Source organism: Triturus cristatus, chromosome 11 (genome assembly GCF_964204655.1).
Source record: "Triturus cristatus chromosome 11, aTriCri1.1, whole genome shotgun sequence".
Classification (NCBI taxonomy): domain Eukaryota; kingdom Metazoa; phylum Chordata; class Amphibia; order Caudata; family Salamandridae; genus Triturus; species Triturus cristatus.
The window spans coordinates 1,062,264,565-1,062,290,681 of NC_140594.1; the positions used below are offsets into that span (position 1 = coordinate 1,062,264,565).

At 45.0% G+C, this 26,117-nt stretch overlaps 1 protein-coding gene across 1 annotated transcript in view; it reads right to left on the reverse strand.

Moving 5' to 3' along the window:
• TTC14 (tetratricopeptide repeat domain 14) overlaps positions 1–26,117 on the reverse strand; it is a 71,036-nt gene that overhangs the window by 14,665 nt on the left and 30,254 nt on the right. The window contains exons 4-9 of the mRNA XM_085635383.1: positions 22,495–22,579; positions 22,183–22,312; positions 10,199–10,354; positions 5,877–5,948; positions 4,643–4,762; positions 3,233–3,355 (exon numbers count right to left, since the gene is read on the reverse strand). Of these exons, the coding sequence (XP_085491509.1) occupies positions 3,233–3,355; positions 4,643–4,762; positions 5,877–5,948; positions 10,199–10,354; positions 22,183–22,312; positions 22,495–22,579 (686 nt within the window). The remainder of the gene's footprint in view (positions 1–3,232; positions 3,356–4,642; positions 4,763–5,876; positions 5,949–10,198; positions 10,355–22,182; positions 22,313–22,494; positions 22,580–26,117) is intronic.

Below are 26,117 nucleotides of genomic sequence, written 5' to 3' on the forward strand. Positions count from 1 at the left end.
AAGCTCCTGAACCGATTTAGTGCATTTTGCCTTGATAGAGGTCTTACCATCAATACTCTAAAAACTAAGCTCATGGCTCTAGCACCTTCACCTAGATTTAGAAATAATCTCTTACTTAATGGAGAGCCCTTGGAGCAGGTAGAATCATATGACTATCTGGGCATCAGGGTTAATAGTCGCATGAGCTGGAAGGATCACTTGGCTAAAATGGTGTTAAATTATAAAAGAACATCTGGGGCGGTTATGAGTGAATATCGTAAATCTAAAAGCAAGCCCCTCTCACCGCTCCTAACAATTTACGAAGGCCAAGTTCTCCCGTCCGCTTTATATGGCTCAGAACTGTGGGGGTTTGAAAACACTGTAGAGCTGGACAGGGCTGAAAACAAGTTTCTGAGAGACGCAGTAGCCCTCCCAGTCTCCACTCCCCTATTTCCTTTAAGGGCTGACATGGGCAGGCGCCCCCTTAAGGATATAGTGCGCTTACGCCCATTACTTTTCTGGGTTCGTCTGCGCAGGACAAGGGAGCTCCTGGATTATGCTGCCGCCCTAGATGAATTAATCCAGCTAAACACCAATAATAGGGTTAAGTGGCTGAGCAACTTGAAGCGGTTGGTGGTGCTCCTGGGTTTGAGCGACTCATGGGCAAACCAATCACCTCCGCCTAAGATGGTGATTAAAAAGCTCTACTGGAATCTAGTTCAGCAGGAAACACTTTCTAGTAGTTCTGTGGGCTCACTTACTGAGCGCTATTTGTCCTTTAAGTTGTCATGGCGCTTCGAACCCTTTTTGGATTACATCGAGCAGCCCTTAGATCGATCTCTTTACCTGAAGGTTAGACTCGGGATCCTCCCAGTAAATGCTTATATCTCGGGTGGAAAAATAATGTCGGCAAAAGGAGCTCATGTCCTGGCTGTGCAGCCCCTACTGAGTCAGTGGCACATTTCTTTTTTGCTTGCCCGGCATATAGGGTCGCTAGGAGGATCTGGCTAAAACCACTATGCAAGAATATGGGTGTTAGATGCCATGCATCGGCTTGGCGGATACTTACCACCGATACCTCTTCAATTACTATGGTTTGTGGAGTTGCAAAATTTTTGGGCAATTCTTGGCGCTCCCGCATGAGGTGTTACAAAACCCATTCTGAATCATTTATTAGTTCTGAAGCACTTGTTAGTTAAGAGTACTTGGTTAGGATGCTCATCATCCTGTCTTGTGACTGTACTTATCTGTAATGGTCTAATGCCAACTGTGTTTTATGAACCCTTGTTTTGAAATTTTTAATTGTATTATGTTACTAATTGCTCTTTTATGATGAATTTCATCGAATAAAGAATTTGACTAAGATATTTCGGTCTCCAGTGTTCTGATATACAACGCAGCAGGCACCAATCTCTGCGTAATCTTATGTATTGTGTCAGATTGTGCCTCCAGTCCAATTAAAGGACTGGGGTCACACTGCTAAGAAGCACTGGCAAAGATGTTTGGTGTAGCCTAAGACTTAGTGTTTCTTTAAAGATTGGGGGCACTGTGTGGGTTTGTGAGTGGTTGTTTAATAAGAATGTATCAACGGCTGGAAGAAAGGATGGATAACTGAATACACAGAATGATGCATACAGTTAACACACATATTTCAATTAAACGGGATATAAAATATAGCTGGAGACCGGAGAGCCGGGGGAGGGAGAGCGAGAGACAGGGGAGGGGGTGCGTGAGAGAGACCAGGGGGTGCGAGAGAAAGGGGGAGGAAGCAAGGGTGACGGAAAGAAAGTGAGGAGAGAGGGAGGGGGTGAGAGGGAGGAGGAGGGAGAGAGGTGGGGAAGAGAGACAGAGAGAAGGTGGTAGGGGGAAGACAGACAGAGAGAATACACACTGGAATGTATGCATTTAGGGCTGTAGGGGGGTAAGGCACAACAGGCACTGATAAAGTAAAAGACTGAAAAGTGCCTGGAGTTACTTGCGCTGCTTTGCATAAGGGTCAGGGCAAACTAGCCCAGCTGGATAGTTTCTTATTCACATGACGAAATAAAATGATTAAATGCATTATGTAGCTGTGGAGAAGCCTCGACCGAAGCATTTCCATCAATCACTATGTTGCCTGGGGTCATCTGTTTTTTATTCCACTCAGTTTGGATAACTATTTTGTTTTCCTCCCACCTCTATGGAAAACGTCTGTTGATCCGTCTTGAAATATAGGTTTTTGAGCCACCAACACCTCCAATCCAATCCTATCATGTATGGTCACTTTTCAGCCAAAGGTTGAGTACTTTGCTCAGACATTTTAATTGAGTTCTATGTGTTTTAACTGTCTCCTACTCCTTTCTCTTGGTCTCTATATGGCTCGATGTGGGGCCCAGAATCAGCAACATATCTGAAACGTATGGTCAGATGTACAAAGCCATTTTGCAACTGCAAACCCTGCAATTACCAAACTGCCAGGGAAAATTGATTTTTAGTATTTATTAAACCAATACTCAATTGCAAAAAGGAAAGGACAAAGTGATGCCTACTGCCTGCCCCCTCGATGTTTTCCCAAATGTTTTTTTTTTCTTAATAGCAGCACAGGCTCCTTTAAGGAACATTGGCTGCCTTAAAAAACGTTTGCCGTTGTGTAATGCTAACGGGCATGGTGATGTACTATTCTCTGCATACTAGCATAGCAATGTTTTTTTAGCCAATAACAAACGGTTTCAAATGAGCACCTGCCTCAGTAATATTCATGAGGCAGGTCATTCAGCAGATGGAGTTTTGCGATACAATTAATTGCTACATAGGTCAAATTGAAAAAGTAAATACTTGTAACTAAATGTCGATCTGCAATTTGCAACCAGCCTTTTCGTTCATCTGGGCCCTAGTGCCCCGAGGAGTCCCTCATCCAACCCAATACTCTACAAAAACAATCCTGCTACCCAACTTCCCTGCTGCCATAACTTCCCCAAAGAATGCTACCCACGTAATGTTGTCGAACGTCACCCAGCATCTTTACTAGTGACTTGTAGTATCTCACTCCCCACTCTCCAGCTTTCCATGCTGGATTCACCTGCTGAGTGCATTTGTCCCTTCTGAGCATAGTGTAAATCTGCATTAATCAGTTTCCCTGCTTAATGTTCTTTGTAGGTACCATTAGAAGAATATCAGCAACGTTTTAGAGGATTCTGTGGTATGGCGGACAGCATAGTTATGACTTTGTGTTGACCTGTAACATATCAGCCTTGAAGAAAACAAAACTACTTACTGTCCGCCTCTTTCCACAAGCGTTTGGCAGAGGTATTTTCTTGCATTCCTATGGGTTGAGCAGGTCTCTAAAGCAGATTCAAAATCATCTATTGCTTTGTTTAGGCTTCCCTTGGTTGCATATCTAGAACAGTGAAAATATGTGCATTAAAAGAATTATACACTTGCAATCAAAAGGAAAATGAGTTATAGTATATTTCAAATTAACTTAAAACTCTGTCACAGGTGATAGATAATTCATCCTGAACTAAAACAAACTTTAATTTCTTTTAATAGCAACCTTACTTTAGATGGTGCCCTTTGGTACCCAAGAGGGAGTTTTTGGGTCTTTTCCCCAGGCCATTAAAAACTTATAGGGAGCACCTAGCAGACTCAAAGGTGACACTGCTTGTACTCCATACAGGATGCTGGGTACATGGTTCAAAACAGAACAAAGTCTCCAAACTTATTCGAACCAAAAACAAGTAATTCAGTGCCCTAGGCCATTTCCTAATTTGTTAACAGGGGCATAACACTTGCGGGTATCCATAACTGTATACAAAGAAATGGCTAATTACATTTTTATTAAAAGCTTGCAGCCTCAGGATAGTCAAAATTCATTTCCATTAAGTGGTTGGGCTAACAAAAAGAACTGTATGTGTACCTCATTTCAGATTTCTAGTATTCTGGTCCAATATTGGGTGCAGATAGGGGTGTGAGAATCAAAGGACTGCGGAGACCATGGAAAGTACAGTAACAAGAGTTAGTGAATGTGCTGGTTGCCAAATTGCAGAGGTTAAGTCGGGGCAGAACTGCAGGCGTGAGGCAGGGCAATGGTCGTGGGGAGGTTAACTAGCCTATTTTAAATGGGGCCAAAGGGACAACGGAATAGTGAAATAGGAAGGGTGTAAAAAGTGTAATTTTTCCACTGTCGCAGTAACGGGGAGCACTCCTGGGTGCGAGTAGCTATTAGGATTCCCCACCATCGTCCAGAAGCTGCACCGATTACGCAAGGAATATTGTAAACTGTTAATAGCTAAGGTGGAAAAGAAGGGGAATTTCCTTTGCATGCTCTGGCAAGCACATGTTGGCAGGGTAAGGCCAGGAGAAGTTTACCGGGCATATTATTTCAGGCTAAATATAAGCTCTTTGGTTAGCAGCGCAATACTCTAGCATCTCTACAGGAGCGAACCACATTTGATAACAGAATCAAGTACCTCAAAATGAAACATTTACCAATTTTTTCACAAAACCATGAGGCTGTGAACAGGATCAATTGCAATAAATTGAAAGTGGCATGATGTGGATGCAGAGATATCAATGAGACGATGTTGATAAAGCGAGAGCGTGAATGGCCTGTGTATCAAGAGGAGGCAAACAAATGAGTAAAGCAGACAGTATTCACCATCCAACATCTAAAAGAGGTACTTACAGTGCTCCACGCGCTACTAAAGCTTCAACATTCTTGACATCGATCTCCAGGGCTTTGTTGTATTCATTCATAGCATCAACGTGGCGACCCACCTTGAAATAATCCACACCGACCTTTACACTGAGAAAGCAGAGGAAGCATCAGATCAGTGGTGCAAAAGTTGTTGTAGGTTTGGTAACAGTAGCATGGCTTTCTTGTTGGTGCAGTCATGAATCAAACGTTGTCATGATCATGCTGTGGTCTGCTGGAACACGGAAGCCATTTTTAGACAAAACAATGGGTCAACCCCTATTGCTTGCCACAATCCACAGGGACGGATTCAGCAATCATTTTCAAATCATACAGTACTGCTGGTGATGGCAGGCCTCTAAAGGGCACTGTTGTACTATTTATCAAGTTAAACTTCAAAGAGAGGTTCAGGCCTGTTTAAGGCAGAGCAGTTTTTCTTTTAGATTTGAAAACAAATGCACTACATGAAGTGTGTTCTGGAGCTTGAGCAGTCTTCTACTTTCCACAAATAGGAGCATAACCACAAGGTACAAGCACAATACAAGTTTAACAAGAATCCATTTTCATTCTGCACTGCTTGAATCCGACATTGCAGACACCTTTAGGCCGATGCAAACCGCTCAGAATTATTACGCGGACACTGGCTGCACTCTGATTATAGATTATTCGTTTTCTACACATCCATAGAGTTAAAGGCAAGGATAATTTCTAGAACATAAAAAATGTCCACTTTCAATGGATAATGGAACTAAAGTAAGAGCCTGGAAGGATGTTCGGATGCAGTTCATGTCTATGCTACCGAGGCAGTCTATCCACTTTTAAGATTCTGCCTGTTTAACAACCCACAACAGAAAACAGAATGACTTTGATTAAACAAGCCAAGAAAGAAGACGTAGAAACAAAATGTGAATATGGTCTTACCTAAAAAATAAAATTAAAAAAATTGCCCTCAGAAGGATGGCTGCCTATTCTAAATGTTTGTCATGTACTGTTTACTGAGATTCGGAATAAAGCAACTTATTCAATGTGGTATCATTAATAAACAATTTATTACAGATAACTTGTTATTAAATGAGAACAGACTGAACGCTATTGCTTTAATTACCTGTGGCTTCTACTTTGACGTATCAGTTTGTTCTTGTAAGGCAGAAACTATTGTATTGTAATCTTGCACACATTAGTCTATACTAGGATTTCTGAAGAAATGAATTCAAAGAATACATACCATTTTAAAGCCCAAGAAGCAGATTGTTTCTTCCTGATTGTGGCTGCGTAGTCTTCATCACAGAAGTTTTTCCTGCAAAATAATCATAAGTTTAAGAAATGGGTCTGAGGAACAATGATTTATAACATACTCATCTGACTGCCTTATTGCTAAGATGCTTTGAGTGCATGTAAAGCAGTTAGTGAATTTTTCAGATCAGCGTTTGTGCTCCTTCCCTGATCCCGAACAAAGGTTTTAGCACATATGTTACATTGTAAAAGTCCAGGAGCAGAAAACTCAGTGCGAGCTGCAGTGACACAGATTTTAAAATAAAGCACTTCATTATGTGACATTTGACTGTACACACTGTTTTGGGAAAGTTGTCTAGTACAAAATGCAGGTTAACAACAAGAACAAGTGCATTGAAGCCATCACAAAGTACAGTCAAGATGCAAGAACGCAACTAGAAAAACACTGGATAGGCTGCATTTCTCTGGATTTATTATTTGCCGGGGTCCACTTTTAAACAATCAATGGGAACGCCAATAGGCCTGGCTTATAACTAAATAGGACTGACAGACGGTGAGTTTAGGCACATACTCCGTGAACAAACTCACCAGGTACTGAACACTCGTGTATCAATTCATCCACCTGACTCACTTTTTATTTATTTCATTTTTACAAATCTTTTTATTTTTTTCATTGTTGCAAAACAGTTTGTAACATAAAACAGCAGCACCAAGTACAGTAGAGCGGTATCGTCCCAGAAATACAAAATACCACAACACAGTTCCAGCAGTAAGACACAAAGGCGAGCAAAGTAGATTCCGACTTTTTAAGACATCTGGATGTCTGGAAGGCCAAGTGCCTCATATTCTCGGATGTTTGCTTGCACATCATCTCCGTTTGTAGATCTCCTTCTCTGCATTGCTGAAAGATTCATGCCACAGAACCAAATCGCCAAGGGTAGAGGCTTGGTGGATCTCCAATATCTAGCAATGTCGCTTGACCACAAGGAAGAAAATGCCCACCAATAACATTTGACTTCAGGAGTTAGGCCCGCCCCTCTTAATCCCCAAAAGTGGCGCCACCCTTGGGTCTATGACATTAGATATTTGTAGTATGTCAGCTAGAGTGTTGTGTATTTTCTGAAAATAATTGGCAAGGACAGGGCAAGTCCAGATTAGATGGAAGAAGGTCCCACCTGAATCACCACAGTGTCCACTCAGTATTTGGGGAACTTCCCATAGCCTATCAGGGCTGTAATATATCTGATGCAAGTATCTGAATCGAATCATATGCCAGTTAGAAGGGACAGTTAGTGTCTAGGTCGCCATCTTAGCCCCCGCCACTCATGTATCTCCATCACATCATTCTCCCAAGCAGTGTGCATACCCTGGAGCGGTTCTGGAATGTTGAGAAGGGCTTGTAGAGTTTTGACATTCCCTTACAACCCATTGGGCCAAGGATCAATTTGGTTTCAAAGGATTGTAGTCTGGCACGTCTTCTAGGTCCATCCTGTATGTGTCTAGTGTGTGACAGATCAAGAGGTAGTTGGAAAACTGCAATTTGTGTAGGTCAAATTCTTCAGCTAAGTGTTAGAAGGCCATGACATCGTTGTAGTCCTAAATATCTCCCAATCTGGAGATCCCGTCCAGGCCCATGCATGGAAGCTTGCAAGTCATGTCACCTATTTTAGCCTCATGCCAGGCCATAGGCAGGCCTCTGCGGTGAGTTTACCAATCTGTTGAATGTGTGATAGGGGTGCCTGCCCTCTGATTAATTCTTTCTGTCACACCCTTACCTATCCTCATTGAAACAAACACACAAACTCACACAAGCATATGAAAGATAAATTAAAAGAAGTAATGTAGTAAAAAGAAAACATGCTTCTGCCTGAACTTGGTGGGCATATGCTTACAATACAAAAACAAAATTAAACATAGTGGCGGGAGGCAGTCTTGCAATGGTTTTGCACATAGTACATATTTGTTTTAAACAATTCCAACATTGCTGCCACATTTAGAAGCAGTGTGCTGGCCCTACTGGAGTGGAAAAACAACAAAAAGTCTATGAACAATACCATTCATGATAATAGCTCTGGAAACATTACACTAGGTGGCCAGCTTCAAATGTTAAAGTGTATACTGTATCACTCTTGTACTGAGCCACGGTGGCTAACTGAATGCTTCGAAACATGGTGGCCATCTTCTAACGGTAAAGGAATGATACACTATGGATAATACCATTCCAAGATGGCTGCCTACTTTAGAAATAATGGCTGCAAAGAATACAGCACCCAGCAGATAAAATTAGGCAAGCAAGCGGCCCAAGCAGGACTGTCTGTCGATCTGCGCCATGCTTTTAAACAAAAGAAGAAAATAAATAAAGACAAAAAGAATTGAAAGGTGAACTATACTATAAAATGATTAAAAAAAAGAAAACTGAAAATCTGGCCACCAGCCTAGTCTGTGAAGTGCCTTCATTTTCAGAGAGATGTGCATAGGTGGTCAGACAAAATGCCTTTATTTACAAGGTAGTATGGCTAACTCATTGCCCCAGCATTATCGGTCATGATAGAGAAGCAGAATGTGAATGACATTCAGGCAGACAGAAGAGGCTGACGGACTAGAAGACCACTACATCTGGCAGGCCCTCTTAAGAGGAACTTGCAAAGAGCATCACAGTACAAATATTTACCCCAGGGCTTGGCAAATCCAGGAGATAAAAATCACTGCTTACTAGTGGAGCTTGCGAGAGTCCATGTAATAAAATGCCTGAATAAAAAGTTAATAACGCAGTGGAGAAGCAATCCACCGTAAAAAGGTCTGTTGTATTTAATATTAGAGTTTCACAATAAATAGCTCCGGCTTACAGGCGTTGTCGTAATTTCTCATAATAAACTGACTGGACATAGGGCATACCAAAGAAACAATTAGGCCTGTAGCTTTTATCATTAGCTCATCACAATAACCAACTCAGGCGTACTATATTAAGCATACGCTTTCCTATAAAGTAACCCAAAAGTTTACAGTAAGAAAATTATAAATATGTAGAAATTTTGAGTTGGCATCTCACAGTGCAAATCGCCCACTCAAAGTTTTGTCAGAGAGGTAACCAACAACAGACTCCTTCTTTGCCTATTATGGTAACTGGCTACTGATTTTAATACAAAGTAATGCTAATACAATCCACCCATAAAAGGCACTGACTTTCACATATGCTTTTCATAATAATAAAACTAACTAGCTGGGGCCTACTGTTTTTCTCACGTCTTACAATAAACAGACGAGACCCATGGCATCTCACAGAACTTTTCACAATGTACCAAATAGCCTTTATCATGTTAAAAAACAACACACCAAAAAAACACAGTCCTACTGTATCGACCTTAAGCTGTGCCACTAAGCAATCATCTGCATGCAATCATAAAATTACAGATACGTAGAAAATTACAAGGAGAGATAGGTAAATTAAATAAAACTTTGTCGGGGCACTCATTTCAAAACTGCCAGGACTGCCATTGGCAGGCATAGATTCAGAGAAATTGTGGTCTGGTAAATCTACTTAACCAGTATGTCAGACTTCCACTAAGGCTGTCCAAGTACGTCAGGCAGGGAATATTCAGAAGAATATTCCAAACCAAATGCTCCCGAATAGAATCTTCTTTCTTTTGGGTAATTTCAAATAGCAGCTTCATTTGTGTTTAAAAGGCTTTACAGTTGAAAACGGTGGTGGGTGATGTTATAGATTCGTTCCCGTCTTCTGGGTAAGGTAACATCTGTGAAAAGGCTTGCCTACAGATTCACTATAGATTAACTTATCAGGGTAAGATTCAGTTGTGTGTACCCTATATTGTGATGATTAGTCTGTAGCACGTCTCAATCTGCATCTATCAGATAGGGCAAGCACCGATTCATTCAACCCATGCTGCCTCACCGTGCGGTTTCAGGTGCGTTACATCCATTTATTCTTCTGTGGTTTATCAACCTTGGTAACTGGTACATACCATGAAAGAGCCAGGAGCTACTCCACTGGCCTTGCTCTTATGAGAAGCCCAACAAATACTTCCTGGTTCTTTGGGAGTACGGCAGGCCTAAGCGTGTCTACACAACTGCTGGTAGTAGCCACTATGACAAATTCACACACTAGGATTTGGAAAGCGGTTTTGATATTAGCTAAATTGTAACATATAATGTGCCATATAATGCGATACACTTGATATTTTAAAGTACCTACAGCATTAGAGATGCTGCAAAGCAGAACTAAAACAATTGTGAAAGTTGTGTTAGTTTCTGCAGTAAACCAAGGCATCAAAATATAAATCACCAGCAGGGCCTTACCTTTGTAGAGCTCTCATTAAAGATGGTGGGTTTGATTCACTGATTCCCACCTTTCCCAAAAGGAACTCAACCGTAGATGGATTGGCAAATCCTAGGGACTGATGCAAAACCTTTTCGTACTCCTGTGAAGGACTACTGGAGAGAGCAATGCTTTGCCTTAAAAAAGAAAATAAATAAGATAAAATGTTATTTTCTAGCATCTAATGCTTTTTCAAAACACGAAGCTCTGACTTCTCTGAAGCCAGCATCCTAGCAGAGAGGCCCAGTTATATTGATCGGATATGCGTGCACTCATGTCAAAAGGAGCTTTGAGCATTGTACAGGAACTGAATCACTCATGTCGCTGTTGCCAGTACCTTAACCACCTTCCCTACAGCTTGCTACTAAAATATTAAGCCATTAACAGTTAGCATTTGGGATATAAGCCCTACCTGCAGCCAGTTATTGTAGATAGGTTTGACGAGCGTAGCACCATCGTTCATAAGCTGTATTTTAAGGTCATAGGTTAGAGATGCTAAAACTGCCATTTCATACCCTCCAGTTAATTAATTTCTCCCATTTCATCTACAACTGGTAATCACAGACATTGAAGAACATGCAGGTAAAAGCATGGGAAATATGTGCCAAGACCATAGGGTTAATATTTTCATTATAATGCACAAAGCTTATCTGAAGCAGCAACATACGATAAGCCATGCAAAAGGTAACACCCAGAATTCTCAAATCTTGTGTGTCGATTTAACCATGCCCACTGTTAGACCTGTCAGCCCTTTGGGTGGTCCCTCATCATTATTTATTTTGTCCCACTTTTGCCTCAAACCCTGTTAGAATTTTTCCTTTTTGGGAACCACCAGACTTTTTAGTATTGATGCAGATTCAGGGAGCCATTTTATCTACCCCTGGAACTTCTGTCTGAGGGCCTGGAGCACAAAATGGTGGCCACCTGTGACATCATCAGAACCCACTGGAACCTACTAGAACCTTCTGCAACATTCTGGAACCCTGTGACAGTTGGAGGCGGTTTAGAATGTTGGGAAGCTAAGTCAGAGTTGACAGTTGGAGTGGGCAGTTGGCACCTGACTGGTGAAGGGAGAGCAGCAGAAACCTGAAGGAGGAAGGAGTGAGGCAGCAGGGGTGGAAACTTGTGCCTGGAGTGGGGTCCAGAAACCCACCCTTGATACTAGTCCCTGCTGACTGAGCCCAGCCTGGAGCCCTGTGTGGGAGAAAGCAAGAAAAACCATCTTAAGGACCTGGACAGCAGGAACAGGCCTTAAATGTAAAGAACAGCAAGTTCCTGACCTGGTTACTGGTAACTTCTTGAAGTCCGACGTCGAGAAGCCTGGAGACCTGGAGCCCGAGGTGGAGAAGCGGCGCTGACTGGAAAGCAGACGTCGTACCCGGAGCCGCCAGAGGTCGAGAGAGGGCGCCGATGGAGGTCGTGGAGAGTACCAGAGGTCGAGGAAGAAGTCACCCGAGGTCGAGTGAGCGGTGTCGACGGGGGAGTGAAGTCCGCCCTCCGGAGTCGCCGGAGACCGAGGTGAAGCGTGCCGGAGGTCGGGAGTGGAGATCGCACTACGAGGTCGCCGGAACCTTAAGAGAATCGTGCCGGAGGTCGGGAGTGGAGGTCGCACTCCGGAGTCGCCGGAACCTGAGGAAAGGAGCACCGGAGGTCGGGAGTGGAGATCGCACTCCGGAGCCGTCGGAAGTCGACATCGAGCCAAGACTGCCCGACGTCATCGAACCGGAGGTCGACATCGAGCCGAGGCCACCGACATCGAACCGGAGCCGCCCGAAGTCGACATCGAGCCAAGACTGCCCGACGTCATCGAACCGGAGGTCGACATCGAGCCGAGGCCGCCGACATCGAACCGGAACCGCCTACCGGCGTCGTCAAGAACTGTCATTGCGCCGAGGCCGCCGACATCGAACCGGAGCCGCCTCACGGCGTCGACACGACTCCAGCGGCGTCGGAACTTCATAAAAAGGGCAGTAAGTGGAATAGAGGGCGCCTAAGGCCCTGTGAAGCCCTAAGAGACCATCCTAGGGGCTAGAGAGGTGCTGGAACCAGCTTGATTGTGCCAGGGGTGAGCTGAGACTGATACAGAGGGGTTGTGTAGTGTGGGAGAGCCAGATCTCTAGATTCCCCCTTGATCTACCTCAGTTTAGGCCTCGGCCTTGTCCAAGCCAGGGAGTATACCCCTCAGGCCATCCAAATCTCTACAAGCTGGGATTGGGTCAAATCATCCCATAGTACCTCAGGAATGTGAACTGATTTTCAAGTGTCACTGTTGGCTTTTTATTATTTATTGAGAGCACTGTATTTATTGTATTCATCCTATTTATTGCCTCACAGTATTTATTGCCTCACAGTATTTATTGCCTCACAGTATTTATTGTCGCACAGTATTTATTGCCTCATAATATTTAATTGCCTGTTATGTGATGCACTTATATTTATGCCTTGATTATTTATGACCTACCTTATTTATTGAATCGTTGAAGTATTATTTATTTGACTTACCCTTCCACAGGAAAAGCCTTGTGTACTGTGATTGTATTATTATTTATTTAATCAGCAACTAAGAGAAAAGAAGATAAAGAGATATATTTTCAGTATAATTTTTAAGGTGTAGTGTCGTTTTTGGAACGGATGAACGCATGGCTATTGTGAGGGTATGACGTATGCTTAACACGGTGCCTTCCTTCCCGCTCGAGCCAAGCTACCACAGTGTGTCTGGGAGAACACCACCACCCTTCCGGTGTGGGAGTGTGTTTTTCTAACATGATTGGTGTTCAGCGGCGGGATTGAGCTGTGCCTACGTATACTCGACAATAACTGTGGGTAGTCCATAGGCCTACACCGGGGGAGTTTTCTCAAAGCGGCCTTCCTAATTGTGAGTTTTTGTTTTTCCAAATTTACTCTGGTGGTGGGAGGAGGAATTATATAGGGTACCCTCCTGCATAGCTTCTGTAAAAAAAAAACTGTCCTCTGACCTGAGTGGGCAAAATGGAGTTTGTGCTAGAAGACCTGGAAACCTATACTGTGGCCCAACTCAGGGAGTTTTGTCAGCGGGAGGGGGTGTATTGTCCCCCAGGAGCAAAGAAGGGTGCACTCCAAACCAGCTTAAGGGCTTGGGGGAGGCACGACGAGAAAGCAAGGCTGAGGAGGAGGACAGGGATAGAGAGCCCGACAGTGAGGGAGCTGGTTTGTACCAACCTGAGGTAGGGAACCTGTTAGCGGGGCCCAGGACACTTTCTAGGAAGGGCAGCAGTGCCTCTAGCGGTGGCTTGTCTGAAGTGGAGTTAACAGACCGGAGGGAGAAAAGACAGCTCACATGGGACTTAGCAAGGCTGGAGAAAGAGAAGGAGGAACAGAGGATGGCTCATGAGTTAAGGCTGAAAGAGATAGATCTTCAGATCCTAAGAGTCGGGGCACACCCTGTTCCTAATGGTGGCAGCGAAGAAAGAGTTCACCAGGGAACCCAAACCCTATTTGCCGAAAGACAAAGTGGCTAGCTATGGTGTGGGCGACGATATTGCCAAGTGGCTAGCGGCCTATGAGGTCTCATTAAGGGCCCATGGGGTTCCAGAGAAGCACTGGGGAGGGGGATTGTACAGGTACATGCCTCCAGCTGGTAGGGATGCTTTATTGGCCCTAGAGGAGGATGAGCAGACCCACTACCCCACCATGAAAGTGGCGCTCCTAAGAAAGTTTGGACTAACACCCGAGAAATACAGACAGAAGTTCCGGGGTAGTCACAAACTGGGCACACAGAATTGGGTGGACTTCCTGGACTATGCAAAGAAGGTATTAGAGGGTTGGATTCAGGGCAGTGAAGTAAGGAACTATGAGGGGTTGTTTGATTTAGTATTGAAGGAACACCTGCTCGAAAAATGTTTCCCTGAACTGCGTCAACACCTGGTGGATAGCAAGCTGACCAATCCCCGGAAGCTTGCTGAGGAGGCGGACATTTGGGCTAGTACCCGGGTGTCCACAAGGGGGACTGGAGGGGATACTCAAAAGGCCGGACAGGGCGCCCCCCAGAAGAAAGAGGGAGGGGAAAAGAAAAAGGAGTTCTCCAAAGGCCCCCAAAATAATTTCCAAGGAAAGGGAACAGGATTCACCCCTAGGGCTAACCCACCCAGAAACCCTAATCCTGGCCAGAGTCAGCAGCCAAGGGTTGTCCATTGCTTCGAGTGCGGTGGCGTTGGACACTATAAGGGAGATGCGAAGTGCCCAAAACGACCACCCCCTCCCATTGGAGGAAAGGCCCCCAGAGTAGCTAGTGTAGTGCTCGGGGAGGAGATGCCCTTAACTAAGGGAAGGGAGTGGGCGGGTGTCACTTTAGTGTCCCTGGGAGAACGGGAGATGGTTCCTAAGATCCAGGTGCCCGCAAATACCGTAAAGTATGGGCAGTGGGTCACCATCAACGGCCAAAGAGGGGAGGCTCTGAGAGACACAGGAGCCAGTATGACTATGGTACGTAGCCAACTGGTGTCTCCAGAGCAGGTGATTCCCGATGTACTCCACCCAGCCGCGATGGCTGACGGCAGAACAGGCCACTATCCAGTGGCCGAGGTTCCCTTTGAATGGGAGGGGGTTGCAGGTTCACTTCGAGTTGCCGTAAGCCCTGCCGGGCCAGTTGATTTTCTGCTGGGGAATGACATGGAGCACAATGCTTGGAAGGAGGTGGAATACCGGACTCATACTGAGATGCTGGGTACACCTGACTGGGCCTGTGTGAGCACAGGGTCCGCGACTACCCGGAGAGGGAGTTCGTTCAGGCTGGAGCCTGGAACAAAGGCCCAGCCAGCTGCCAATCAAGGGAAGAACCGAGGACAGGAGGAGCCTGCCTCGGCGTCCACACCCCGTAGGACGGATAGGCCACCGGAGGTGGTGGACCAGGAGTCTGCGGTGGGGGATGTCACCAAACTGGAGGACCTACCCATCCCGGCCGAGTGGCACGTGGAGGGAGGCCCGACCAGGGAGGAATTCTGCCAGGGCCAGAGGGAGTGCCCTACCCTTGAGGGACTGAGGCGACAGGCCGCAGCCCAGGTAGCAGGGAACGTTGAAGGGAACTACAGTGTTTACTGGGAGGATGGCCTCCTCTACAGTGAACCCAAGGCACCCCTACATGGATCGTCACGAGCCTTGGTAGTCCCTCAACGTTATCGAGCCTTCCTTCTGGAGTTGGCTCACGAGATCCCATTGGCAGGACACCTGGGGCAAGACAAGACCTTCGCCCGTCTTGTCCCACACTTTTATTGGCCTCAAATGAAAGTGTCGTCCGATACCTACTGCCGGACATGTGTGTCTTGCCAAGCCAGTGGGAAAACAGGGGTGAAGCTGAAAGCTCTCCTGGAACCACTTCCTCTCGTTAGCACCCCCTTTGAAAGGGTGGGCATCGACATTGTGGGTCCGTTAGATCCGCCAACGTCAGCTGGTCACAGGTTTATCCTGGTTCTGGTGGATCATGCCACACGGTACCCAGAGGCAATACCTCTGAGGACCATAACAGCACCTGTTGTGGCTAGGGCCCTGATGGGAATCTTTACCCGAGTGGGTTTTCCCAAGGAAGTTGTGTCCGACAGGGGGACCAACTTCATGTCAGCGTACATGCGGGCCATGTGGAAGGAGTGTGGAGTGACCTACCGGTTCACAACTCCTTACCACCCCCAGACCAATGGTCTGGTGGAGAGGTTTAACAAAACCTTGAAAGGCATGATCAGAAGTCTGCCTGAAAGCCTGCGGAGGAAATGGGACGTCCTCCTACCCTGTCTATTTTTTTCCTACAGGGAAGTGCCACAGAAGGGAGTGGGCTTCAGCCCCTTCGAGCTTTTGTATGGGCACCCTGTGCGTGGACCTCTCAACCTGGTGAGAGACGGATGGGAAAGAACTCCCAGAAAGCTTCCCCAGGACGTGGTGAGCTACATGCTGGCCTTCCGGAGCCAAATGGCTAAGTTGTGGAAGCAAGCTTCTGACAACTTGGAAGCCAGCCAAGCAGTAATGAAGGCGTGGTATGACCACAACGCTCACCCGGTGGAGTTGGAGCCTGGCCAGAAGGTGTGGGTGATCGAACCAGGAGAGCTTAGCGCCCTCCAGGATCGCTGGTCAGGACCCTTTGAGGTATTGGAGAAGAAGGGTAAGGCTACCTACTTGGTGGATCTTAAGACCCCTCGTCAGCCCCTACGGGTGCTGCATGCCAACCGCCTCAAACCCCACCACGAGAGGCCCGAAGTCATCTTGATGATGGTGACTGACGGAGGAGAGGACGTGGAAAGCGAGCCTCTCCCCGATTTATTTGCGTCTCAAGAGAAGGATGGGTCGGTGGAGGGAGTGATTCTCTCCCCATCTCTAACTCCTGAACAGCAAGAGGACTGCCGCCAGGTCCTGGGACAGTACTCTTCGTTGTTCTCCCTTGTCCCGGGTAGGACTCACCTATGCGTCCATGACGTGGACACAGGAGACAGCCCACCTGTGAAGTCCAAGATCTACCGGATGTCAGACAAGGTGAAGGCCAGCATTCACAGTGAAGTCACTAAGATGCTGGATCTAGGAGTGATCGAACCTTCTAGCAGCCCCTGGTCCAGTCCGGTGGTACTAGTACCAAAAGCTGCACCACCGGGTGCCCAACCGGAACTGAGGTTCTATGTGGACTACCGGGGACTGAATTCAGTAACCAAAACTGATGCTCATCCGATCCCTAGGGCGGATGAATTGATTGACCGGCTGGGAGCTGCCCAATATCTAAGTACCTTTGACCTTACTTCTGGGTACTGGCAGATCTCTGACTGATGGAGCAAGGGAAAGGTCAGCCTTCTCCACGCCCAATGGCCACTACCAGTTCTGTGTGATGCCCTTTGGGCTCAAGAACGCACCTGCCACGTTTCAGCGCCTGGTAAACCAGATCCTCACCGGAATGGAGAGTTTCTCTGCTGCTTATCTGGATGACATAGCCGTCTTCAGTAACAGCTGGGAGGATCACTTGCGTCACCTGCAAGCTGTTCTCCAGGCCCTGAGACAAGCTGGATTGACGATCAAGGCCAGCAAGTGCCAGATCGGGCAGGGGTCGGTAGTGTACCTTGGACACTTGGTGGGTAGGGGCGCGGTGCAACCCCTCCAGGCGAAGATCAAGGCCATCATGGCCTGGGAACCCCCCAAGACTCAGACTGAGGTCCGAGCATTTTTGGGCCTCACCGGATACTACCGCCGCTTCGTGAAGGGATACGGTACCATCGTAGCCCCCCTCACGGAGCTCACGTCCAAGAAACAACCTCGACGGGTAGTCTGGACGGAGGCTTGTCAGCAGGCCTTTGTGAGACTGAAGAAAGCCATGTGCGAGGCCCCGGTCCTAAGGGCCCCAGACTTTTCCAAGGAGTTCATTGTCCAGACGGATGCATCAGAACATGGCATTGGGGCAGTGTTATCGCAACTCAATGAAGAGGGTCTGGATCAACCCGTGGTCTTCCTATCCCGGAGACTACTTCCCAGGGAACAGAAGTGGAGTGCAATAGAGCGTGAAGCCTTTGCAGTGGTATGGGCTCTGAAGAAGCTGCGGCCATACCTGTTTGGCTCGCACTTCCTAGTTCAGACCGACCACAGACCCCTTTGTTGGCTGATGCAGATGAAGGGGGAGAATCCCAAGTTGTTGAGGTGGTCTATCTCCCTACAGGGAATGGACTTTCAGGTGGAACATCGGCCTGGAGTGGACCACGCCAATGCAGACGGTCTCTCAAGGTATTTCCGCCTTAGTGATGAGAACTCCCAAGGGGTTGGGTAGCTCTCCCCACTTTCAGCTGGGGAGGGGGACGCGTGTTAGACCCGTCAGCCCTTTGGGTGGTCCCTCCTCATCATTATTTATTTTGTCCCACTTTTGCCTCAAACCCTGTTAGAATTTTTCCTTTTTGGGAACCACCAGACTTTTTAGTATTGATGCAGATTCAGGGAGCCATTTTATCTACCCCTGGAACTTCTGTCTGAGGGCCTGGAGCACAAAATGGTGGCCACCTGTGACATCATCAGAACCCACTGGAACCTACTAGAACCTTCTGCAACATTCTGGAACCCTGTGACAGTTGGAGGCGGTTTAGAATGTTAGGAAGCTAAGTCAGAGTTGACAGTTGGCACCTGACTGGTGAAGGGAGAGCAGCAGAAACCTGAAGGAGGAAGGAGTGAGGCAGCAGGGGTGGAAACTTGTGCCTGGAGTGGGGTCCAGAAACCCACCCTTGATACTAGTCCCTGCTGACTGAGCCCAGCCTGGAGCCCTGTGTGGGAGAAAGCAAGAAAAACCATCTTAAGGACCTGGACAGCAGGAACAGGCCTTAAAAGTAAAGAACAGCAAGTTCCTGACCTGGTTACTGGTAACTTCTTGAAGTCCGACGTCGAGAAGCCTGGAGACCTGGAGCCCGAGGTGGAGAAGCAGCGCTGACTGGAAAGCAGACGTCGTACCCGGAGCCGCCAGAGGTCGAGAGAGGGCGCCGACGGAGGTCGTGGAGAGTACCAGAGGTCGAGGAAGAAGTCACCCGAGGTCGAGTGAGCGGCGTCGACGGGGGAGTGAAGTCCGCCCTCCGGAGTCGCCGGAGACCGAGGTGAAGCGTGCCGGAGGTCGGGAGTGGAGATCGCACTCCGGAGTCGCCGGAACCTGAAGAGAAGCGTGCCGGAGGTCGGGAGTGGAGATCGCACTCCGGAGTCGCCGGAACCTGAGGAAAGGAGCACCGGAGGTCGGGAGTGGAGATCTCACTCCGGAGCCGTCGGAAGTCGACATCGAGCCAAGACTGCCCGACGTCATCGAACCGGAGGTCGACATCGAGCCGAGGCCGCCGACATCGAACCAGAGCCGCCCGAAGTCGACATCGAGCCAAGACTGCCCGACGTCATCGAACCGGAGGTCGACATCGAGCCGAGGCCGCCGACATCGAACCGGAACCGCCTACCGGCGTCGTCAAGAACTGTCATTGCGCCGAGGCCGCCGACATCGAACCGGAGCCGCCTCACGGCGTCCACACGACTCCAGCGGCGTCGGAACTTCAGAAAAAGGGCAGTAAGTGGAATAGAGGGCGCCTAAGGCCCTGTGAAGCCCTAAGAGACCATCCTAGGGGCTAGAGAGGTGCTGGAACCAGCTTGATTGTGCCAGGGGTGAGCTGAGACTGATACAGAGGGGTTGTGTAGTGTGGGAGAGCCAGATCTCTAGATTCCCCCTTGATCTACCTCAGTTTAGGCCTCGGCCTTGTCCAAGCCAGGGAGTATACCCCTCAGGCCATCCAAATCTCTACAAGCTGGGATTGGGTCAAATCATCCCATAGTACCTCAGGAATGTGAACTGATTTTCAAGTGTCACTGTTGGCTTTTATTATTTATTGAGAGCACTGTATTTATTGTATTCATCCTATTTATTGCCTCACAGTATTTATTGCCTCACAGTATTTATTGCCTCACAGTATTTATTGTTTCACAGTATTTATTGTCGCACAGTATTTATTGTCTCGCAGTATTTATTGTCTCGCAGTATTTATTGTCTCGCAGTATTTATTGCCTCATAATATTTAATTGCCTGTTATGTAATGCACTTATATTTATGCCTTGATTATTTATGACCTACCTTATTTATTGAATCGTTGAAGTATTATTTATTTGACTTACCCTTCCACAGGAAAAGCCTTGTGTACTGTGATTGTATTATTATTTATTTAATCAGCAACTAAGAGAAAAGAAGATAAAGAGATATATTTTCAGTATAATTTTTAAGGTGTAGTGTCGTTTTTGGAACGGATGAACGCATGGTTATTGTGAGGGTATGACGTATGCTTAACACGGTGCCTTCCTTCCCGCTCGAGCCAAGCTACCACAGTGTGTCTGGGAGAACACCACCACCCTTCCGGTGTGGGAGTGTGTTTTTCTAACACCCACTAACTTTCCTTAGAATCAATAAGTGTTTACTATTTTTCCCTATTGCTGCCGATTCTCAAACGCTATTGGGATGATTAGGCCATATCAATTTTATTTTGCTGGATTGGAAATCTAGGCTGAAGAAGGTACAAATATCTTTTCAGAGTGCGTTCGATGACACTCTGAATCTTCAAATTGGGAACATATTTTTAGATGCTTTAGCATGCAAAAAAAAACCCTGACTTTTTCAAAAATGCAATTACAACCCAATAAACATGCAATAGTTTAAAATATTTACAAATGGTTGTGGTGGTCTTATTGGTAGCACATCACGCTCTATGTGCATGTGCATTATCCATTAGTTCACAGTATTGGTGCCCCTCAAGGTTAGAGATCTATACCCCACTTCCTAAGGTGTCAGCCCTCGGTGGCCCAAATGAACCCAGTGGTAATATCAAAACATATACATAAACCTCGGCACGCTAATCAATTTGACATTAATTCATAAAAACCTTTCAGTGTAGGTCAATTTGAAACACCAGCAAACAAAATGTTTTTTACTTGCTGTTCAATTTAATATACATATGGAACATACAGATTTAGGCCATATATTTGGAAGCAATAACATTGTATTTCAACGATGGAAAGCTTGATACAATGATCCTTCTGTCAGACGTTGGCCCGGCAGCCGACACGGGTTTCGTTTCAAAGAAACTTTTTCAAGGCTTCAGTAGATAATAGATAAGTTCTCAAGGTACTCCATAAAACATTCTGGTCTTCCAGTGGAGATATTCAGTCCAGATTAGTCAACGAAGAACGTCGGGCTATGATATGCCCCAGTCTTTAAGCATTCCGCCGTGCACCAAGGCCGTTCCAAGTATGTCAACGGTTTGGAAGACCAGAATGTTTTATGGAATACCTTGAGAACTTATCATTGTATCAAGCTTTCCATCGTTGAAATACGTTATTGCTTCCAAATATATGGCCTAAATCTGTATGTTCCATATGTATATTAAATTGAACAGCAAGTAAAAAAAACAAAATTGGTTCCTGGTGTTTCAAATTGACCTACATTGAAAAGTTATTATGAATTAATGTCCAATTAATTAGAGTGCAGAGGTTTATGTAGATGTTTAAACATGCAACAGCATCAGGCTAAAAGTCTCCACACCTGTTATCAGCATTCAAGTAAGATAAAATGACTTCCCCAAATAAATTGCTTACATTATATTGAATTAGCGGGTGTTAGTAATGTTGATTCACTTAACCATTTTACAGAACATTTTGGTTTCGCAACAAGAGTGGACTCTACTCTGAAGGTTGGACCAGAACCACAGTAGGTGTGGACCACTCTACTCTTAGCTCAAGTTTTATATACCAAATCCTGGCTTTTCACTATCCTGCCTTTTGGATCCAACTCAACTACATATAATGAGAACTGTTGAAGCTCAGATGAAGGCTTGTTTGGGGACAAGAACTTTCAGCAGGAGATCCAACAGATTATGGGGTCTTTCGAATTTTTAGGACAGACTTCAATTACACTCCATCGCAACAATTAGATCTCCTGTGCAAGTATTTAGTCTACTATGTTTAGATAGCACATAAAGCACTGCAGGAGCCACTCCGAAGTGCTGCGAGGGTGAAGAGGTCTCCCAAAGTGCAAGGGAGGGTGATTTTGCTCCAAATGGATTCTCCTGAAGCTGTCCGCTGTAAAGAGTGCAAAAGACAACCTAAACAATAGTTTGAGTCCTTTCGTGAATTTTCTCATGTCCATTCACTGTACATGTGTAGGGGAAGAGAATTCCTTAGGCAGGGTTTCATCCATAGTATCAACCAAGTTAAAAGATTCACATTCTCCTCTGCGGTATCCATACAGGGTCTACAGCTTAGAGCATCACATTTATTGAACTAAATATCTGATTCCTAAGTTTGCTTTCAATCTTTTACTTGCATTATCCATCACTTTCTATTTTGGATGATGGAATATACTGACTTAGACTTTATTTTATTTGCAAACTTTTATGATTACAATCCTAATCAATCCTAATCAATTTAGAAATTAAAAGGCACGCCCAAGGTGGATCCACAATTCTCTTACTTGTAATACACAGGCAGATCTTCAGCTGGTATAACTCCCAACTTCATAGAGGACAGATGGGAAGGAAGAGCAGAGCTCTGCAGGGAAACAGTAATTTTCTCGTGATATCGATCAATGTCTTTTATTACAGCTGTAAAATAAACCCAGAATAAGCATTAAAGTATTAAGAATCTAACGTCTCGAGACAATTCAAGAATCAAAAGATTAGGATGAAGATATTGTTTACTCTACAGAATGACAGGCGCGAGGACGAGGGCGCACTGGGGTGAGGTGGGGGATTCATGGAGCATTGACAAAGAAAACAGAAAGTACCTTGTATAAGATCTCCAGCCTGATAATATGACAAGGGATCACCATGGCTACTGAGAGAAGGCACATCTCTCAAAGGACAAAGCGCCTACAAAAGAAAAGAAATTAAAAAAAACAATGTAGAAATTAAAAGATTAAGAACCAGCCAATTCAAAATTGTTTTTGCAATGTTGAGATCAAAGTTCCTCCTACAAGATGGCGTAAATACCCTAGTGATTTTGAATACAGGGAAATACAAAATTTTTATTGATTTTCCCCACACATTTCAAATATTGAAGCACAGATGTAAAATGTGGACTGCACAACACTGTTATAAACAAAGCATTTAAAGGCAATATACGGGAAAGCATCAGGGCATTATATCATTTTGTTTTGATGAAGGAACTTGCTTAACAGTTTTAGCGGTCTGCAAACCATTTTGCATCTGGGCTATGGGTCAGCTACTGTTTTGAAACTTTGTCAATCACATTCTGTATCAGCCCAGAGCAGTATTCATCTACCCGCATTGTGCTGTTGACCACTGTGAGAATGATTCCACTGCTATGCGAGTGCTTAAACTGCAATGTATAACTTGCAAGTTTGTCAGGAGGAGAAAGCAGATGGCAGGCAAAGTACAAGCCACCTTGAAAAAAACTGCTTTGGCCACTAGATTCAAACACTGTACATTATACAAAGGTTTATTTTAAATATAATCTAGATTTAAGTATAGCAATACACTATGATAATTATCGAATGTTATTTTTCAAGAAAATCAGTTTGTTTGCAAAAGAAAGTCACATAAGAGACAAAATAAGTGATTTTTTTGCAATAAATGTGTTTATATTAATACATAGCTCCTATACTCCGTAAAGCAAAAATGTGTTTAATATAAGGGTAGCAATGCTTTTATTGTGCAAGAGTCATCTTGAGCACGCCTTGACAATCACAATATGGCTTATGATTTTCTCTTCTGTAGCAACGCAGAGATTCGCCCCTGCTCCCCCTACCCATGAGAGCCAGTCACAGTTTTCAGGAAGCATAAGACATTACAAAAAGGCTGTGAAATAGCTCATTTGGAAACTATAGATATCAAGAGGCCAATACCAACTGAGAAGCTCCAACACCCTTTTGCTCGAAACTTCACCAATCATTCACAGGAAGTACTTCCAGAGTCTGGAATTCCAACCCTTATGACATCAGGGCTATTGCATCTCATGAGTCAATTAAAAGGGAATTGTGGGACGACCTTGAAACCGCACTCTACAGCAAAGCTAAACAGCAAGATGAGAATATAATATACTACCGTATGAAGGGTTAGTTTTTATCTCAGAGTGATTGACGCTTGGCCAACCCTTCCCAAACCAAACATGAATGCTATCTACATATTCACCTAGGACTCCATCATTTTTCCACCCTGGATTTCGCCTTGTACTTGATGGTTGACAGAACTTTAATATACTTCTGTTTAGATTAAGCGGTTAAGCCTGGCTGTTCTCTGCATTTATCATGTATACTATATTGTTGAGTTACACAGGACCTCTGTTGATTTCTTTTGCGTGACAAAACTCCTATTTCTAATCTGTTGATCTGGCTACTTTTCTTATTCTTCTTTCCTGTGGCCTTTCCATTAGATAATTTATGTTCTGCCAACATGGCAGACACGTATTCCCTTTTGGCTATTGGTCCTTTTTTTGATACACTACTCTCCCATTGCATTGTGGGCCTTGTTTATTTTCTCTTTTTTAGACCTCGTTATGCTTGTTTTGGTCTCCTCTTTATCTTAGGAGTCCAGATAATGAACCACCCCATGCCCATTTTCTTGAGGCATCGAAACGTCGACTACAACTACGGACCCTAGATAGATTAGATATTGTATAAATGGGCTGTACAGTTTTTGTTTTTAAGATACACAACTTTGACCACTGAATTTGTTCACGTGTGTATAACTTTGATGAGCTCACCGAGCACATTTCTCACTACACACCCACTGCGCCGTAACAAAGTAAAAGTTTTTTTTATAATTTTCTTTAATATATGATTTATTACAACTAATGATTAAAATAACCTTTTGATTCATTTGTATCAATTGTATTGTTTTCTACAGTGTTTCTCGTACATGTGATTCATAGTTGGTCGCAAAACGCGACCTACCTCACTAATAATCATTAGGAAGTTCGATCGGTGTCCCCACTAGGAATCGCTATGTTAAAAAAATCTGTATTTAATACAAAAGGAATTGCGATTCGGTAAGAATCGCAGTTTGGAAATCTTAAATCCTAATTTTGTATATCTGGCACTAAGTGCAAACAAAGAAAACTGGACCGGGCTAAGGCAACAAAAGTATCTGGCTGGCGAAGGACTTTTCTTGGGCATGAAATTCAAATTTCTCCTACTCAGAGCTTCCTCACCAAACACCAAAGGCTTCACTTGGACGTCATCCAACAGCTGCATGACCTCGTGGAACCCCACTCAGCTACAGTCTGCTGCCTTGCCCAGCTGAAGATTTTGGGATTTCCATTTTTGAGACCAAGTCCCATGGTAACACCTCCGACCAGGTGAAATTTAACGGAAATATCAAACTCTCACTCCATCACTCTTAGGTCCCGGTCTACAGCTACCACTTAACCATGGATGGCACTTAATGGTTTTTGACACCTATTTTTATTTCAAACATTAACAACTCCCATCTCTGGTCCCCTTGATGGATTGTTGTTGTTTTTGTGTCATTTACAATATTACAATTTACTCTAATTTACTAAACTGGTTTGGAATGTTTATTGCATGGTCTTTCAACTTCATTACTGCTTTGGCACTGCATAAATGCTTTACACTGTACCTCCGAATTAAGCCTGGCTGCTCTGTGTCATAGCTACCATGGAGTGGAGTTCAGGTTAATTTAGTGTATTTAAAGGTTCATCCAGACTAAGGATTGTGTTGACTTAAGGTGGGTAGTCTCACCAATAAAATACCGGCAATTTGAAGACACTAAACAGAAGAATGCATCACATCGGATTAGGAGCATAAAATGGAATCCTGCCTGGTCTGAAACTGATAAATTATAGTGTGGTTTTGTTGAATGCACTTGATCATTGTTCTCATTTGCACAATGACTCACTGCAAACTTGCTACCCACTGTGCAAATTTACTACCAGTAGTGTACAAATTAGGCTCAGAGTTGTTCAGACAGGATAGATGGACTCGATTCCGTTGGGTTATTACCATCTAGATACAACCTTGTGCCAAACCTTGACGAAAATAATTAGGTGTACCTTACAACTGGTTACTAACAAATCACGGTAACCGTTGCCTTATTGCGTAAACTATTGTTTACTAGCACTACGTATACCGGAATATGACAACGCTCTCTACACAGGTATCACAGCTCACCCCCCGCTCCAATGACTACAGACCATACAGAACGCCGCAGCCAGACTCGTCTTGGATCTCCCCAGATGAACCCACATCACCTTCTATCTCAGGGAACTCCACTGGTTCTCTGTACAGAAAAGATGCAAGTTCAAGCTCCTGACCCATGCATACAAGGCCCTACACAACTGCGGACTCGCCTACTTGAACCAGCGCCTGAACTTCCGTCAGCCCACCAGGCACTTCCACTCCACTTTTCTTAACCCTCATCCCCCACATCA